The 19,437-nt window shown below is 39.2% G+C and overlaps 1 protein-coding gene across 4 annotated transcripts in view; it reads left to right on the top strand.

Moving 5' to 3' along the window:
• LOC140190891 (ABC transporter B family member 1-like) overlaps nucleotides 1-19,437 on the top strand; it is a 135,557-nt gene that overhangs the window by 113,993 nt on the left and 2,127 nt on the right. For all 4 annotated transcript variants that reach the window (XM_072247829.1, XM_072247830.1, XM_072247831.1 and 1 more), the window contains one exon: nucleotides 6,316-6,438. In XM_072247829.1, coding sequence (XP_072103930.1) covers nucleotides 6,316-6,438 — 123 coding nt within the window. The remainder of the gene's footprint in view (nucleotides 1-6,315; nucleotides 6,439-19,437) is intronic.

A 19,437-nucleotide genomic window follows, 5' to 3' on the forward strand; every position in this document is an offset into this window, starting at 1 on the left:
TGATGTCAATTCAAATTACATTATGTGTTTCTATGTAAATAGGTTTATGGGATACTGTGATTTTCTTTCTCTATGGTCTTTGAACAGATCTTTAAGTAAAAGTTTCACAAAATCTAGCATCACTTTCTTGTCAAAGTATTGTTCATGACACAGTTATTTCCAAGTAAATTCTTTGGTGTGGTAATTCTTAGTCTTTGTAACCAAAAGAATCATCATATTACAGATGTGTCTTTTAGTTTTTAAAAAAAATCCTAAAAGTTTGCACTTTCACCACATAAATTTGATAACAGCTGTTAAAAATGAAAATTAATAAAGGGGCTATTTAAAGCTTTGTTCAGATTAAATAGAAGTCAGGTTTCTGTGCAAGGCATTATCAACAATAGTCTTTGACTTTGACATAAAAATCCACTTTTAGAATTCTGTGTTCAGACCTTCACCTGAAGTGGATTCAAAGTGATTTTTGTATGAATTTGTATATGAAATGTATGGAAAGTGAGTCTTACATTTGCGTGGCAAACAGTCTGGCACAAACTTACTAAACTTCAAACTTTCAACAGAAAATATAGATTCATTGTGCAGCTGAAGGTGTGTTGGCTTTGATTTATATTTGTTTGATCCAATAGGTTACTAATACATTGTAAAATTCATATTTTGGATCAGCAAACATTTCCAAAATTAAATCAAATTTGATTGTGAGAAGAGATAAGAGTCTAGTTCAAAAATTACTAATACTAATGAGAAGGATGTTTGGAGAGGAGTGATCAACTTCACATAAGCTTGCTCATTGTTGATGGAATATTAAAACATTCCAATGGGGTTGTTTTTTTAACTAACTTTTAAAACCTGTAAGTAAATAAAACTTGCAGAGCAAGCTGTCTGGAATTTTTGAATTTGACCTGATGTCAGATAAGACAGCATCACATAATGCTGCATTAAGTATGTCAGACAGCGAGGTGGTTTGCTCTCCTTAATCTGTTTTCCTCTCCCCAGTGGAAAGTTCAATAATGTCTTATTTATTCAAGAACACGTGAACTTCTGTCCAGACTGTCACATTCCAGTTTAAGATGGTGCTGGTGAGGCCCAGCAACTACTTACTGGTGGCAAAAAACAAAACAAAACTGCTAAATGCTTTATTAATAACACTTTGATCAACACTAACATTGGAGAAGTGAACAGTGGCAGAGGTGCAGGGAGGAAAGTGGAGACTAGCAGTGGTGGATGCGCATGCGAGGCACGATCAAGGTAAGCAAAGGCGGAGATAGGGTCGAGTTCAGAGAAAAGGCAGAGTTCTCAAGAGTGAGTTAAGTCCCAGAGTCTGATTGATTTAAGTGCTGGGCAGAATTGTAGAAGTCAGGTATGGGCCAAATCATGACTGCGGGGAACAGTCCAAGAGCGAGGAATGACTCGATGCTTGGACAATTTAAGCATCAGGCCAGGTGGAAAAGGTCAGGGTTTTGGAACTGGAGGCAAGGCAAGGCCTGTTCTACCCAGTTCTGCTCTCCACTCCGCAAAGTTTACTCACTCTGCACTGAACTGAGGCTGTGGACTGCTCGGCTGCAGTGATGCCTTATTTTAAGTCTTTCATAAAACTTCAGTTCTGAAGCTATTTACTTACTTTTATTATTTGCACAATTTATTTTTTTCTCTCTCCATGCGTTGGGCCTTTTTTTTTAAAATGAGTTCTTTTGAGGTTTCTTTGTTTTGTGGCTGCCTGTATGGAGATGAATCTCAAAGTTAGATAATGTGTTCATATTTCAATACTGTACTTTGAACATTAATTTTGTGGGCATGATTGCTTGGTTAACCAGAGTTGGGTTCAGTAAATATATCTTGCATCTATCTGTGTAATTATTGAAAAAGAAATGATCCAATGCTTGCAATACCAAACTGTACTGCTGATTTGATGGATAATGCTCTGAATGATGTGATACTAAGCGTAAATTTGTATAGTCCAGTGATGTCAGCCTGGATTTCTATAAAGTAAAATGGATCTGAATCCTTGAGCTAGATACAGGTGAACACAAATATAATTTTAAATCTCTATTCAATGATTTGTTGCTTAAGTATCTGCCAGTCCATTATTCCATCAGTAATGTTTCCTTTGCTAAATGCTTTCAGTGTAGTGTTAGTCAATGTAGTGAGTTTCTGAATTTAAATTCCTTGTAGAATCTTTGGATCAGCACACAGATTTGAGTTCATGTACTAGAGTTTAAAAAAAACTATTGTCTAGCCCACTTCATCCTGCAGTCACCCAATTAAATAAATTGTAAAAGTTTAAAAAAAATCTATCTGTTTCTCAGCTTGCAAGTGACTTATGTGAAAGACTTCCCGGAATATCAAATCGCTGTCTCAAACAGAAAGGCTATATCCTTTCACAGGATTAAGAGCTATTCCATTTAGAAAGCTTTCTCTCCCCTGCATCACAAGATAAACAGTGACCACCAAGAGTGTTTAAATTGGTTCACAAGATAGATATGGAGCACAATTTAATCTTCTGCTTAAGGTTTTAATCATGAATTACAAGCTGTGGCTTTGATCTTCATGGCTGCTAGAGGGAAAGGATAATGGCTTAGAGTTCTGCTTGGTTTGGCCCCGATGTTGTTGTTTAATTTTCTCAAACAGCTAAATCAATGCAAAAAGTGTTGAAATTTTCTTGACCTTTTACAGTCGTGGTTTTCAAGCAGGTCTTTATAAAAATAACTAACCTCAAAACTGGTCATTCTCCCAAATTACACCAATGATTTTCTGTTCATTGAACCTATTTTCAGGCCTTCATCGAGGCTCTTAAAATTATTTTTTTGAACAAAATTAACAATGCACATATTTTAAACTTTTTTACTGTCAAAAGGAATTCCCATACTGACAACATATGCTAACAAATATAGTATGCATATAATTTTTTAAAAGTAATTTTCTGTTATTTAAAAACATGGTAATGAAATAGAAATTGACTAAAAATTTTGATAAATTTAATGTTAGCTGTATTAATAAGTCTACAGTAAACCTATTAGCAAACTTATTCTTAAACATGCAATGGAATATTCTCTATTACAGTTAATGTTCTAAAACAATACTTTATTTTGCTGATTTGGGGAAGATTTTGCATTCAATAATTTGCAAATCACTGGTAAAAAATCTCAAGAAATTGGCAAACTTTTTCATGGAATTTACTCTAAGATTGCATCCCAAATAGAAACTTAACTCATGCACCCTTACCCACTAACCCCACCACCCCAACTCAATTCAATCTGGATTTCATTGTTGCTGGTTCAGAATTAATTTGAACTTTCTAATATGGCTTCTAGCTGAGATAATATTTCCAGTAATTTACAATACTCTCGCTAGCTTTGTTGCAGGCACCTTTCCAACCTGCAGTTAGTTCCTTGAGTGTGACTCCTTGCATAGGATTGCTAGATTTCGTCTTTTTTTGTAATCTAATCAAACCCAAGTTCTTATTAAACCAAAAACTATTTGGGATTTGTTACCATTATAGGTGATGTGATTGATAGTGAGGGTAAAGCCTTTGACTTCAAAAAGATATGCATTGAAAGGTTGAATGGGAAGAGCAACAACTAGAATTCAATCTACAGAACCAAATGACAGTGCATTTGAAGAAGGCAAAGTACACATTAAATGGTGGAATACTGGGAAGTGTAAGGAAACTTTGGAACACATCACTGAATCCTGGAGGAGCTAGATTACATGGGTTAAAAATGCATGAGATAATTTTCCTGAATAACTAATGCATAGAATATAAAAAGGATATTAAGTTCAATAACTTCTTCACACAGAGAGTGGTGAATCTGTGGAATTCTGTTCCACAGGAAACAGCTGAGGCCAGTTCATTGGCTATATTTAAGAAGGAGTTAGATATGGCCCTTGTGGCTAAAGGGATCGGGGGTATGGAGAGAAGGCAGGTACAGGGTTCTGAGTTGGATGATCAGCCATGATCATACTGAATGGCGGTGCAGGCTTCAAGGGCCGAATGGCCTACTCCTGCACCTATTTTCTATGTTTCTATGTTTCAAGTTTATTGTCATCTGACTGTACATATATACAACCAAGTGAAACAATGTCCCTCCAGGCAATGTGCACCCGCACAACATGTATAACCCACAGCACATAAACCAGAATATTATACTATAAAAAGTTAACAAAATATATGTAAGTAAAGTGCAGCACAGGCAAACACTAAACAGCTCACTATCCTAGTAATGAGTCCTCGGTGGTTACAAGGTATTCATTAACTTCGTAGCCTGAGAGAGCAAGCTGTTGCCCAGTCTGGCAGTCCTAGTCCTGATGCTTTTGTACCTCCTTCTTGATGGTAGTGAGTCAAAGAGATTATGGGATGGGTGGTAGGGATCCTCAACAATGCTTTGGACCTTTTGTCTGCAATGTTCCTGGTAAATGTCACAAACGGGAGGAGGGAGATCCTGATGATTCTCTGTAGCATATTGTGGTCAGATGCCTTGCAGCTTCCGTACCACAAAATGATGCAGCTATGCAGCTGGACAGGACACTCCCGATGGTGCTCCTGTAGAAAGTTGTTAGGATTTGGTGGGGGGGGGGGAAGAGGGTGCAGGGAGACTTGCATGCCTCAGTCTCCTCAAAGTGTAGATGCCGCTGTCCCTACTTGACTAGTGAAGTGGTGTTCCAGGTTAGATCATCCATTATGTGCACACCAAGGAACTTTGTGATCATCGCTCGCTCTTTGGCAGACCCATTGATGTGCAGTGGAGAGTGGTTGACCTGTGCCTTCCTGAAGTTCACGATCAATTCTTTTGTTTTGTCCATGTTGAGACTCTGTTGTTCTCGCACCATTTGACAAGCCTGCCTATCTCCTCTCTCCGTGTGCCAACTCATCATTGTAGCTGATGAGGCCAAACACTAGTATTGTCAGCAAGCTTGTTGATGCAGTTTGAGCTGAAACTGGCAATGCAGTCCTGAGTTAGCGCTCTGAACAGCAGCGCACTGAGCACACAACCCTGGGGAGGGGGCACCAGTGCTTGAGCTTGATGGAGCTTGAGATGTTGCTGCCAACTTGGATTGACTGGGGTCTTTCTGTCAAGAAGTCCAAGATCCAATTACAAAGATGGGTATTGAGTCCCAACAAGGACAGTTCACTCACCAACAACATCTTGGTATATGAGACATCACTTTCCAGGTGCGACAGGGCGAAGTGGAGAGACAAGGCTATGGTTCGAATAGTAAGAGAACTGGAAAGGGTCCAATGTAGCTGGAAGTTGGATTTTATAGGATCCATTACTAGCCAAGATCCAGCTAGACCTGTGGAAATTGCTAGTTAGGTAGCAGCTAATGTACTATATTTGGTTCTAATCACACTATATTAAATGCTGTTATAGCAATTGAGTAATTACAGAATTTTTGTGCAGAACATCAGAACTGAAAATTGTTAGTTGCAATATTTTAGGTGAGATTTTCTTTAGAATAAGGATAAGAAAAAAATGTGACAAGGTAAGGTCTTCCTTTAGCAGAGATGTCAGTAAAGGGGTAAGTTGAATTTAAGATAATTCATAGAATGATTACAGGGGTATTGAATGAAGCAATCTTCACCTATATGAGTGGTGGTGTTCTGGAGTACCCTAGCTAATAGGATAATAGAAGTAGAAACCATAACAAATTTGTACTTGAGGGCTTGGGATACTGTAACCTATGGGTCTCAGTGTTGAAAAGTGAGATGTCTGTAAAGGTCCTTAGTGGCTGGCATGACTGCAGTGGGTTAAATAGTTATCTCCAAAACCATAAATTTCAAGGACTCTCTGACCTTGGTCCTGGGATAATTGAACTTAATACCCTCCCTGCCAAATTCTTCTTTCCTTTCCATAACCAAAAGAAGATCTTTGATTCAGAATATTTTTGCTTTATTAGATCAAGTAAAGAATTTTATTCTATCACAAACTTGGAATAAGAGTAATTTGGTAGAACTGAAAGAATTTCTTTCATCATATCTAAGGGTTTACTAAATACATTTAAATGCATGTGGAAGATGACATAATGTTTGGTGACGCAAACAGTTACGTGGGTTCCTGTTGAGAACACAATTGCACTGGTAAAATTTTGTGGAGTATTGATGAATTTTTGTTTATCATCCTAAGTAAAATAGTTTTCTTATTGCTATAGATAAAGGTTATAAAGCAAATCTGACTAAATCGTCCATTTAACTCTGGTTTATATTAACCCTGATAATCTTAATTTATCAAATCCCATGGTATTGTGGAGGCTATTGAAATAACGATGTTGAGTGCTTTACTGAAACATAACTAGGTTCTCTTGTGTATTTTTCTGGATTAACAGGCTACCAGTGCTTTGGATGCAGAGAGTGAACATTTAGTACAAGAGGCCATTGATCGGGTTATGCAGGAGCGAACAGTTTTGGTAATTGCACACAGGCTTTCAACTGTAAGAAATGCCTCCAAGGTAAGCTCAGGGAGAATTTTGATTTGGGGAAGAATAGTGTGTCAAATGCCTGCTTTTAAAAAAAAAATTAAAGTCCTGTCAAGTTGCTATTAACTATCAGTTTCTCACAGCTGTGAATTGAGGCCACACATGAGAAAGTAAATTGGCTCACATTATGTGTGAAGGCAGCGTATGAGAAACTAAGATAGTAACTGATCAAAGGTTTTGGTGGGTTACAACATTTATTCAATGATTTTGATTTCAAAATTGTTGAAATGCAGGAAACATTTTAGCTCATTGAACCTTTTTCATCTTTTTGAACTATCACTGTCACCTTCCATTTCCCTAACCTATTAACCTTTCCCTTTAAATATTTATGCACTTGTTCTTTAAACAAAAGGCTTCCTCTTTCACCATTATTTGCTTTTAGTAAAGTGCTCTTTATCCCTAAAAACTCACTGTATTTATAATTTCTGAAAACTAATCACTGGGTAGAAAAGAAACCTTACACAGTCAGTTAATGATCAGGAACATGCTGCTGAAAAGGCAGTAGAAGTAACTTCCATGAGGGAATTTTGGTTTTGATATTCATGGAAAGGGAATTTACAGGACCATGGAGAAAGCAGAGGAATTGTCCTAATAAGAAAACTTTCAGTGAGTTGACATCAACAATAATTCTAATCTTTGACCTTCAGTGATTTTAAATTTATCCCTGGTTGCAGGCATGCTAATAATTTTGAACACTTATCTCCTAATAATTCTTGTTCCTTGCAACACTGACAACACGCTGGAGGAACTCAGCAGGTCGAGCAGCATCCGTGGAAACGATCAGTCAACGTTTCGGGCCTGAACCCTTTGACAGGACTGAAGAGGGAAGGGGCAGAGGTCCTACAAAGAAGGTGGGGGGAGGGTGGGAAGGAGAAGGCTGGTAGGTTCTAGGTGAAAAACCAGTGAGGGGAAAGATAATGGGGCGGGTGAGGGGAAGCAGGGAGGGGAGAGGCAGGAAAGGTGAAGGAGGAATAGGGGAAAACACAATGGGTAGTAGAAGGAGGCGGAACCATGAGGGAGGTGATAGGCAGCTGGGAGAGGGGGCAGAGTGAAATAGGGGTAGGGGAAGGAAGGGGGAGGGAATTACCGGAAGTTGGGGAATTCTATGTTCATACCAAGGGGCTGGAGACGACCTATATGGTATATGAGGTGTTGCTCCTCCAACCTGAGTTTCACTCTGCCCCCTCCCCCAGCTGCCTATCCCCTCCCTGCTTCCCCTCCCCCACCCCATTATCTTTCCCCTTACTGGTTTTTCACCTGGCACCTACCAGCCTTCTCCTTCCCACCCTCCCCCCACCTTCTTTATAGGGCCTCTGCCCCTTCCCTCTTCAGTCCTGACGAAGGGTTCCGGCCCGAAACGTTAACTGATTGTTTCCACGGATGCTGCCCGACCTGCTGAGTTCCTCCAGCGTGTTGTGAGTGTTGCTTTGACCCCAGCATCTGCAGAGTATTTTGTGTTTACGAATCCTTGTTCCTTTTCCCCTCTCCATTTGCTGTTATTTGCCCTGATATAACTGAAGTGTTTTGTCCATAGTTCATATCTTTGAACTTGTGCCGTTTTTTAAAAAAACATGCATCTTTGAAGGTTTTGATTTCAAGGTATAGATATATTTGCTTCTGGCTGGCTGATCAAGTCTGCTCCTCCATTGCTTTTTTTTTTGCACCATTTTACCATCTGTAGCATTCCCCTCTCAAAACGAATCACTTCATGTGGAACTTCATCTACAATCTATCCTTATATAATGTATAACTGAATATTATGTGAAGGATAGAGTTCAGGTTGAACAGGCACTATGACACTGAAAATTTCTCAGTATTTTGGCAAACTGGAAAAGATCATTAGTGTAAACCAAAAGAAGAATCATTTTGGATTTAATCCTGGTGCTGCAGAGTTTTTTTTTGCTACCTATAGTATCTATATAATGTATTTTATATATTGCTTTTGCTAGAATGCAATACCAACTCAACAAAGATGGTTCTTTTTTAATAAACAAAATAGAGCTTGAAACAGACTAAACAAGCTGGCGCTGATGATAGAAAGCATATGCACTCCACAGGGATTCTCTTGCTTTAATTCACTAGGACATGGTTGCCTTACTTTATAACCATGTTAAATGTGTGTATGCACAATTCTGTTATGGGGAGCGGCAATATTTTATGCATTCTTTTGTAATGGTGTAGATTCTTTTTAACTCTGAAGAAGAAAACATGGATACCAGTTTATGAACTTTGTTAACAATGTATTTTCCAAAACTAGTTCCTAGTTTTCATACAACATGGTCCTTTAAATTAATGCCTTCTTGTAGATGTTAAATATTCAGCCTCTATGGAAAAAAGTAGCCATTTTTTCTATATATTGAATCCAAGGCTTCATCTATGTCAATGCCATGTCACGACATTTTGTCAGAGACAGAGTTAAATACCAGCTCTCTGAGAGAAAATAGCTGATGCTTGGATAAAAGGATTGTGAATGTCATGCCTTCCACTATATCGATTGTGCTTTCAGTTGTACTGAGGCAATACCTATATTGTGCATGATAGTAAAAGAAGGGGAAAATTTCTTGAATTTCTCTGCTATTTGTGGGGCAAAGGTACGAGTACAAGTTTTTTTTGTGCTAGAAGCTTTCGTTCTAAAGAGGACAGGGAAAGAATCAGCCAAAGGCACTTGAACAACTTCCAAAAATTCTTGTTGGTTCTTGCAGATTTTCTCTTGTCATCTTATTGGATTTTGAATGATATACTGTTGATGAATAATAGAATATTGTGGATTTACTTATTCAACTGTATTAAAAACTACATTATTATAGCAGGGGAAGTAAATTTACATTCCAAACCAGTACAGTATAGATTTGCCTCCTGTGCTAAGGCATTGAATTCCTTGGTGTATAATCCTATCGTGTTGTACAACTTTCTTTTAATACTCTCAGTAGCCATCCTTTTATCTGCTTTGTCCACACTTCCCATTCCCTGAAGTTTTCGATTGTATACTGAGATAGTTCTTCTGGTGAAGTTGTTCACCATGAAACATTGTAGCTGATCCCAATCCTGTTCTTCAATGTGCACTTTCAACAAACTTCACCAAATGCATTTTCTCCCTCCTAGTTCCAGGCTGGTGATAACTTCCCCAACTCATGAATTCAGCTGCCAGCACCAAAACATCTCGTTTCACCTGGGTAACGTCACCCATCTCCATTCCTGGTCTAACCTTTCTGCCACTGAAATCCTCATCTACAATTCTCCTGAATGTCTACATGAGTTTTCCAGCACCTTCCTGGAAGGCCTCCCATATCTTCCAACTTGGTAAACATTATCCAAATTTCTGTTTCTAATTTCCATTAAGTCTTTTTTACCATTACTCTTATGCTTGCTTACAATGCAATTTTTAAAAGATTTTGTTTCCAGTTTTTAGCTTCTCTACTTGTATAACCACTTCTAGCCTAAAAATTATTTGCCAACTCTGCACTCTCTTATTCAAGCCTCCTGCATGTCCCAGTATTTTTTCTTGCAGCACTATCTGTAACTGTCTTTTCTGGTCCCACATAGGATTTTTTTCCCTAAACCTTTCTGCCTTTTAACTGTTTGGTTCTCCAGTGATGTACTCCTTAAATGTCCTTTGATCAAGCTTTTGATCATCTCTGGTATCATCACCTATGCCACCACCTGTGTTAGGTTTTATTTGATAACATTATTATGCCCCAACTGTGGAATTTCTTCCTTGGATTTGTCAACTTTGCCACCACTGCACCTGGAGCCACTTCTGACCAGCTTTTGGTTACCAATGTTAGTGACATATGTTGTAAAATTTTACTTGGTGGCTCCTGTGTCTTGAATGCTTTATTTCTTGAAAAGCGTCGTACTGTATGAGTTGAAGTGGTTAAATGATGTATGGGGCTGCCAGACCTTAAAGTTCCCATCAAATGTTGAACAGATTTCTCTCATAAATGTATCGTGTTTCTTCTTTGGCTCAAAACACTCAGATCTGATATTATCATGGGCATATCTTCTCAGCTGTGATAACATCAGTTCAATAAATTGGCTCAACTTTACATATGTGCAAATGTAGATATCAAAAAATGCTGGCCTTGCTACTGATGCCTCAAAATGAATTTATAACAAAAAATGCAAGGCTGATATTGGGAAACATTTCTTCACACAGTAACTAACAACTGGAACATTGCCAAAAGCAGGGTTGAAACCAACTAGTATGGCTCTTATTTTTTTTATGTGAACATTGCCAGGTGCTTTAGTGGGAAAATAGTAAGAGATGTTATTCAAAAAGGATGAGGTCAAATAGATTGAAGTGATTTCTTCATTCTGGACCCTGCTTTAAGAGAGGAGGCAGCTGTACTTTTTAAGGATAAACGTGTAGAAATTTAGAAAGAAGTAAACAAAGCAGGACAGACAGAAAATGGTCTCTGCAGAAAAAGCTTTACTGTGGAGTTGCTCTGATGTAACTTTTTCTTCTCCCCCCCCATTCAGACTTGCCTCCCCCTATGGCCAGGAGATTTGACTTGGTAATAATTTTCAACAAAGATGATCCTTGCACTGCTGTTAAAAAGCCTCCTCTGTCCCTCAGGACATGCAGACAGCTACTTGTGGATAAAAGACTTAAAAGAGCCTTTTAACAATTTTGTAAAAGTATAATTCCTTACATCAGAGCTAAGTTAAGCTGGTTGAAGGTTAAGATGAAAATCATTTTAATTAGCTCCCAATGTTTCACCAAGCTCAAAAGACAAACTGGAAACTCCAAAGTAGGGAGTAACATGGAATGCGGAAAGCAGTTAAATGTAGTATTTGGATCAAACCTCGTGGCCAGTTGAGGACTGGACCAGCACATTTGTAGTTTAAGGCAAACATTTACATTTACTACCGGCTCAAAGATCCTCTCGTTTCTTCAGCAACCACATCAAGTTTAAAGTTGTGGGTTTGCAGAAATTGTTGTTTAAAAGCATATCTATATTTTTGGATAAAGGTACCTGTGGTAGAAAAATAATTAAACTGTTCATTTTTTTCCAGCCAAGAAGTCCAAACAGTTGAATGTTTTCGGTTTTTGATTGTTTAGTACAGACATTGGAGCTCATGTTTTGAAAAAATGTGAAATTATGAAGTAAATTGTGATGTTCTTTAACACAAGAGAATCCATAGATGCTGGAAATCTGGAGTGACCCACAATGCTGGAGGAACTCAGCAGGTCAGGCAGCATCTACGGAAATAAATAAAGAATCAACATTTCAGGCTGAGAACCGTCATCAGGACTGGAAACGAAGGGAGAAGAAACCTGAATAAGATGGTGGGTTGAGGGAATGGAGTACAGTACACACTAGAAAGTGATAGGTTATGCCAGGTGGGTGGGGGAAATGGGCATGAAGTACGAAGCTTGGGAGGTGATAGGTAGAAAAGCTAAAGGGACGGGGAAGAAGGAATCTGATAGGAGAGGAGAGTCGGTCATTTGAGAAATGAAAGGAGAAGAGCCACCAGGGGGATGTGATAGGCAGGTGAGAAGAGAGGAGGTAAGAGGGGGAGCCAGAGTGGGGAACTGAAGAGGAAGAAAGGGGGAGGAGAAAAAAATTAACAGGTCAGAGAAATCAATGTTCATGCATCAGGTTGGAGATCGAGTTCCTCAAGCATTTTGAGTGTGTTGCTTGTGACGTTCTTTGCTTGTCCGATTTATAATCCAGTGGAAATCAAAGCTGTTACATTAAGTTTTTAGTTAATGTGACCCAAGTAAGAATGGGAACTGCCAAATATACGGGAAATACTGCGGGCGATGCTGGAAATGATTATCATACTATTTCCTGTTTTACTGTACTTTCAGAACAGTGCCATTGAATTCCTAATTAAACTTGCCCTATAGAAAGCTGCCCAGAAATTATGCCAAGCTACTCATGCTGATAAACATAATTTGCCCTATTAATAAGGTGTTAGTCCTGCCAGTAAGGTGTGAGTAAGGATTTGTAGGCAGGCAAACAATTTTAACTTTTCTTTATTCAAATTCCAGAATAAATAAGAATTACAAAATTATTTCAACATAATACCTCAGCAGATTTGAGCATCACGGAATAGATGTTCTTTTTAGTCACATTATTCCTTAAGAAAATGAGTAAGTTCTGAATTCTGAGTATTATGAAAGCATCACATCTGTCGTTTGAATAAGACATCAAAAGGAAGGAGGGCTTGCTTGATGTCCTGGCAAACAATTATTGCATAAACATCATTTCTACAAGCATTCATTTTGATTGTAAGATCTCACCAAAAGCAACACATGTATTGGCTGCCACCTTCAACTCCAACACTTAATAAATTCTTCATTGTCTTTAAAGGGCTCTAATATGCTCATGGGTAATAAAAATGCGGTTCCTTCTTTGTATACCTGCCATAATTAAACTGTTTAGATTTTTGACAAATAGTGTATGATTTACCTATCCTTTATTACTTCCCAAACTCATATTGAAACCATGTGTATCAAGAATAGTGACTTTTTAAAAAATATTTGAACTGTTTCCAAAAAGTTATTTTTATGAAATGTATCGAACTTTCTGCTGACTACTTGTTTAGTTACTAATTTATGAAGTAAAATGTAATCAAGGGAATTACAAAACCCCCAAGACCTTAAGAGCAAAATAAAATTCTGGCCATTGATTTTGTTCAAAATATTGGGTTCTCATAATAGTGGATTTGTTGTAGTTCTAGCCAACATTGATAAATTTAAAACTATAAAACTTAACTTAATTGTTCTTGAGTATCTCATCCAAATTTTTGTTCTCAATGAACACCTTAACTGTTTTGTATTAAGTAATCGTGGGTCTGTATATAAGCTTTCTTGATTGTCTTCAAATTCTAAACTGTTTGATGGAAGACAAAAGAACTTCAGATAATGCAAAACGAAATGCTTGCTGGAGAAAGTTAAAGCAACACACACAAAATGTTGGAGGAGCTTAGCAGGTCTGGCGGCATCTATGGAATTGAATAAACAGTTGACATTTTGGGCTGAGACCCTTCGTCAGGATTGGAAAGGTTTGCGGGAAGACGACAGACTATAAAGGTGGGGGGGTGGGAAAGAGGATGGCTAGAAGGTGATGGGTGAAGCCAGGTGAATAGGAAAAATAAGGGACTGGAGAGGATAGAATCTGATAGGAGAGGAGACTGGATCATAGGAGAAAGGGAAGGAGGAGGGGACCCCGGGGAGTGGCAGGCAGGTGAGAAGTAAGGGGCTAGAGTGAGGAATAGAAGAAGAGCTGGGGGTGGGGGGAATTACTTTTTATCAGAAGGAGAAATCTTCCTGTTAAGGTGGCAGAAAGGTGGGATGTGCATGGATGTTCAGGACATGAAGGAGATGCAGCTGAGGGCAGCATTAATGGTGGAGGAAGGGAAACACCGTTCTTTGAAGAAGGAGGACATCTCTGATGTTAAAAGATAACACTCATCTGTAGATGTGTGTAACTGCTGTTACAATTGGTAAACAAGATGGCTGGTATTGTGTATGTGTTCAACTGTGCTGTGGAAAACTGGAAGATGTAAAGGTTAAATTTTTACTGTTAATTCATAAAATATGTTTAATTGAAGCAGGTGCTGGTGGCTAACATGAGTTGTCAAACTTAACAGTATGTTATATAAATTCATGCAGCTAATGGGCCTTTGTTGTTCTTAACTAACAACACAGAGTTTCTAGTAAATGGATAGCACTTTGAGACTATTTTCATCATAGAAACAAAAACTTCCAACTACCCTAAAACATTTTGTTAACAAGTTACTTGCTACAGAAAGCTTTCCTGAAATTGACAGCAGTTAACATAGGGTTATTGTGGAGGGTGTTGGCACAGCACCCCAAATCCTGGTCAGTATCAGAATCTGAAACATGTTTAATATCACTGGCATATGTCATGAAATTTGTTTTGTGGCAGCAATACAGTACAATACATAATTTTTCTAAAAACCTACAAATTACAGTAAAATATTGAGTGCAAGGTTAAGACACCACTAAACCAACTGATCAATCTCACTCCTGTACGTCTCGTCTTCACTCTCTGAAATCCTGCCAACAATAGTTGGTCATTGATAAATTTGTAAGTGGCATTTGAGCTGTGCCTTCATACAGTCGTGGGTGAAGAGAGAGTAGAGCAGTGGGCTGACCATGTAACCTTAAGATCTACCAGTGTTGCATGTCAGTGAGGAAGAGATGTTACTTCTGATGTACACTCACTGGTCTCCCAATGAGGTTGTTGAGAATCCAGTTGCAGAGGGAGGTACAAGCGCTCAGTTTGTTGATTAGTATTGGAGGTGGGATTGTGTTGAATGCTGAGCTGTAGTCAATAAACAGCATCTTGACATAGGCATTGCTGTTGTCCAGGTGATCCAAGGTGAGTGGAGAGCCAGTGAGACTGCATCTGCTGTGGTGATGGACAAATTGCAGTGAGTCCAGGTCTTTGCTTAGACAGGAGTTGACTCTAGCCATGACCAACCTCTCAAAGCACTTCATCACCATAGATGTGAATGTCACTGGGTGATGGTCATTGAGGCAGCTCACCTTGGTTTTCTTGGACACTGGGATGATTGTCACTGTTCTGAAGCGGGTGAGAACCTCCAACTTCAGCAGTGAGAAATTGAAGATGTCCTCCCGCCAGTTGGTTGGCACAGGTTTGAGCTCATCTGGGAGTTAAGCATCTCAGCCATTCATGATGTTGGCTTTCGCCTTGTAGGAAGTAATGGCCTGCACACGCTGTCGGAGCTGATTTGCATCCGATTCTCTCTCTAACTTCATTTGCAATTGTTTTTTCATTCTTAACATAACCTTCTGTATGTTGTACCTGGACTGATTGTATAGTTCAGAATTACCAGTCCAGAAATCCTGCTTCATCCACATCTTTGGCTTGGGTATGTCTGGTATGTTCTTGAAGGTGTACCCTCATCCACACAGGTCTTGATGAAGTCAGTGACAACTTTGGCATATTTATTCAAATTTGAAAATTAATCCCTGAATATTGTCCAATGCACTGATTCAAAACAGTCCTGTAAGTGCTCTTCCACCACCCTTAACCATGCCACCTTAGTCCTCACCACTAGTGCTGGAGTCTTTCATCTCTACCTTTACGCCTGGAGTAGATGTACAGCCAGGTAATGAGACTTTACAAAGTGCATGCGTGAGAGGGCATGGTTAGCATTCTTGGTGATGTAACGATGGTCAACTTCGTTGGCTCCTTTGGTTCTGCAGGTGAATTTCAATACCTCCTTGTGCTCTTTATCAACTACAGCTCAGTGTTCGATACCATTAAAAGTATCAAAACTAATGAATATGCTCAGAAGACCTTGGCCTCAATGCCTCTCTGTGCAATTGGATCCTCAATTTCCTCACTTGCAGACCCCAGTCAATTTGGATTGGCAACAACATCTCCTCCACGATCTCCATTAGCACAGGTGCACTACAACGCTGTCAGCTTAACCCCATACTCTACTCACTTTACACTAATAACTGTGTGTTTAAGCACAGCTCCAACACCATATTCAAGTTTGCTGATGACACCAGTGTTGTAGGCCGAATCCAAGATGTTGATGAATCAGCATTAAAATGGAGATTGCAAATCCGGCTGAGTGGTGCCAGAACAACAACCTCTTACTCGATGTCAGCAAGACCAAGAAGCTGATTATTGACTTCAGGAGAAAGAAATCATTGGTCCATGAGGCAGTCCTCATCAGAGGACCACAGCTGGAGAGGATCAGCAATTTAAAATTCTTCAGTATTATTATTTCAGAGGACCTGTACTGGGCCCAACATGTAAGTGCAATTACGAAAAAATGCACAGCAGCACCCCTACTTCCTTAGGAGTTAGCAGAGATTTAGCTTGACATCTAAAATTTTGACAAACTTCCATAGCTGTGTAGTGGAGAGTATATTGACTGGCTGCATCATAGCCTGGAATGGAAACACCAATACCCTTGAACAGAAAATCTTACGAAAGGTAATTGATACGTTCCAGTTAATCACAGATAAAGCCCTTTCCACCGTTGAGCACACCTACATGAAACACTGTTGCAGGAAAGTCGCATCCATCATAAGGGACCCCACCACTCAGAACATTCTCTCTTCTCACTGTTGCCATCAGGAACGTACTGGAGCCTCAGAACTCTCACTACCAGGCTTAGGAACAGTTACTGCCCCTCAGCCAAAAGGATTAACTTCACTCAACTTCACTTGCTCCATTATTGGAACGTTCCCACAACCAATGGACTCACTTTCAAGGACTCTTCATCATGTACAGTATTCTCTATTTATTGATTATGTAATTATTTACTATTAATTCTTTATTTTTATATTTCCTCAACTTGTTGCCTTTTGCACTCTGGTTGAACGCCCGAGTTGGGCAGTCTTTCATTGATTCTGTTATGGTTATTATTCTATAGATTTATTGAGTATACCCACAAGAAAATGAACCTCAGGGTTGTATATCATGACATATGTACCTAGATAATAAATTTACTTTGTACTTTAGAATGTTGATATACTGGTGGCAGTTAGTCAAAGACTTCTTCAAACAGGCCCGGATGAAATCCTCCGTGATGATAGGGAAGCTATTAAGGTGCACTGTTTTGTGACTTTTGATCAGTGCTCAGTTCCTCCAGTACCTGCCTGAAGTTGAGGTGGAATGTACACCTCAACCAGGATGATGGTGGGGAAACTCCCTTGGCAGATAAAATGGATGACACTTCACCTCTAGATGTTCCAGGTCAGGTGAGCAGAACTGAAAATGGCCATGTCTGTGCATCACAATGAATTAAGCATAAAGCATACTTTGTCTCTTCTCCCTTTAAAAGACTGAGTTGTCCTGTCTTTGTGGTGAATGGTGAAGCCATCAAGCTGTAGCGCTGCATCTGAAATGGTGGGAGATAGCCATGTTTCCATGACGCAAAATACACAGCAGTTGCCACTTTAGGTACACCTTCTTGCAGACGTGATCTTGAGGTTTAATTGTTGTACAGACCAAACATCAGAATGCAGAAGAAATGTGATCCAAGTGACTTTGACCATGGAATGATTGTTGGTTCCAGATGGTGTGGTTTGAGTATCTCAGAAACTGCTGATTTCCTGGAATTTTCATGCACAACATTCTCTAGAGTTTATGGTGAAGGTGCAAAAAACATAAAACGTCTAGTGAGCAACTGTTCTGTGGGCGAAAATGCCGTTTTATTGAGAGGTGTCAGAGTCGATTGACCAAACTAGTTTAAGCAGACAGGAAGGTGACAATAACTCAACCACTTACTGGTGTGCAGAAGACCATCTCTGAATGCACAACCTTGAAGTGGATGGGCTACAGCAGCAGAAGACCACACCGGGTTCCACACCTGTACCTATAAAAGTGGCAATTGAGCTATGTTTACCATCAAGAATGTCAGTGATCCTTGCATCATGCCAAGGTTTCCATTCTGCATGTTGTTTTCCTCCTGATTTATCTCTGTGTACACAGTAACTGACTTTGCTTCATGAGTTTCTTTCCTTCAAGCAATTAAACTTCTCATATTGCTCCTGCACATTTTATTTATTTTAGTGCTTCAAGACAGAGGTTATTGTGGTGAGAAACAAAATTTCTTCTATCTCTTTGAAGGCAGCTTAAATTGAGTACATGAATTAGCTTTTTCCACCTTAAGTGAAGATCAAATTAACATAAGCTTCATGTTTCCGGGTAGAGAATGGTCCTGCTGCTAATTCTAAAGTCCAGAAAGAAATACAGGTTAAGAAAGCAAGAAATGAAAGCTCAGGGCACTGCACTACTGATAAGATAGGTATACAGAAAGTTTTGTGGCACAATGGCTGTAACAAACGGAGAACACTTCTCAGTAACAAATATTTTGTTGTATATTGATGGAGTTTAGAGAGGTGTTGCCAAATTGTCCATTTTGATTTGTCTAAACCAGGAGGATTCATTCTTCTCCATTTGGTCGAAACTTGAAATTTTTAATTGCAGGTCAGTAATTAATTTTAAATCTGATACTCTTTAACAGAAACCTATCCAGCGTACAAGAGAAAATCTGCAGATGCTGAAAATCCAAGCAACACACACAAAATGCTGGATATTTAAGGGACTAGATAGCTAATTGCTAATTCAATGTTCCTGATGTATCTATGATCTAACTGACAAATATTTTACCAGATTTATAAGTCCGTAAGACATAGGAGCCGAATGGGGCCATTTGGGCCATCAAGTCTGCTCCACCATTTTATCACAGCTAATACATTTACTTCTGAACCCCATTCTCCTGCCTTTCACGTCCTGACTAAGTGAGTACTTATCAGCCTCTGCTTTAAATGTGGCCAGTGACCTGGCCTCCACAGTGCCAATTGCAACAAATTCCACAAATTTGTCACCTTCTGGCTAAAGAAATTCCTCCTCATCGCTGTTCTAAATGGATGTCCCTCTATTTTGAGGCTGAGCCCATTGGTCCTAGACTCCTCCAGTAAACGAAACGTCATCTTTATATCCGGTGTATCTAGGCCTTTCAATATTTGATATGTTTCAATGTGATTCCCCCTCATTTTTCTAAATTCAATGAGTACAGACTCAGACCCTTCAATTGTTGCTCATATAGAATCTTACAACATGGCCCATGGATTCCACAGTAACCATCAGGCACCCTTTGACACTAATCCCATTTTTTCTGATATTTCTATCAATTCCTCCTAAATGTCACCATTCACTTGCACTGTAGGGCAGCTCACAAATAACCTACCAACCCATGCATCTTTGTGGTGTGGGAGGAAACTAAAACGCTATGGGAATCCCATGTGATCTCAGACAACATGATCGGCACCAAAGGTCAAGATTAAACCCAGAGTACTGGAACTGTGCGTCATTGACTCCACTTGCTGCACCACTATAACTGAGGAAAACCAGTAAACAATCATCATTATGTGCTGTGTCGAATGACGTGGGTGATCAGGTCATGTCCATGATTGTTCTTGGCAAATTTTTCTACATAAGTGGT

Source organism: Mobula birostris, chromosome 31 (assembly GCF_030028105.1).
Source record: "Mobula birostris isolate sMobBir1 chromosome 31, sMobBir1.hap1, whole genome shotgun sequence".
NCBI classification, from domain to species: domain Eukaryota; kingdom Metazoa; phylum Chordata; class Chondrichthyes; order Myliobatiformes; family Myliobatidae; genus Mobula; species Mobula birostris.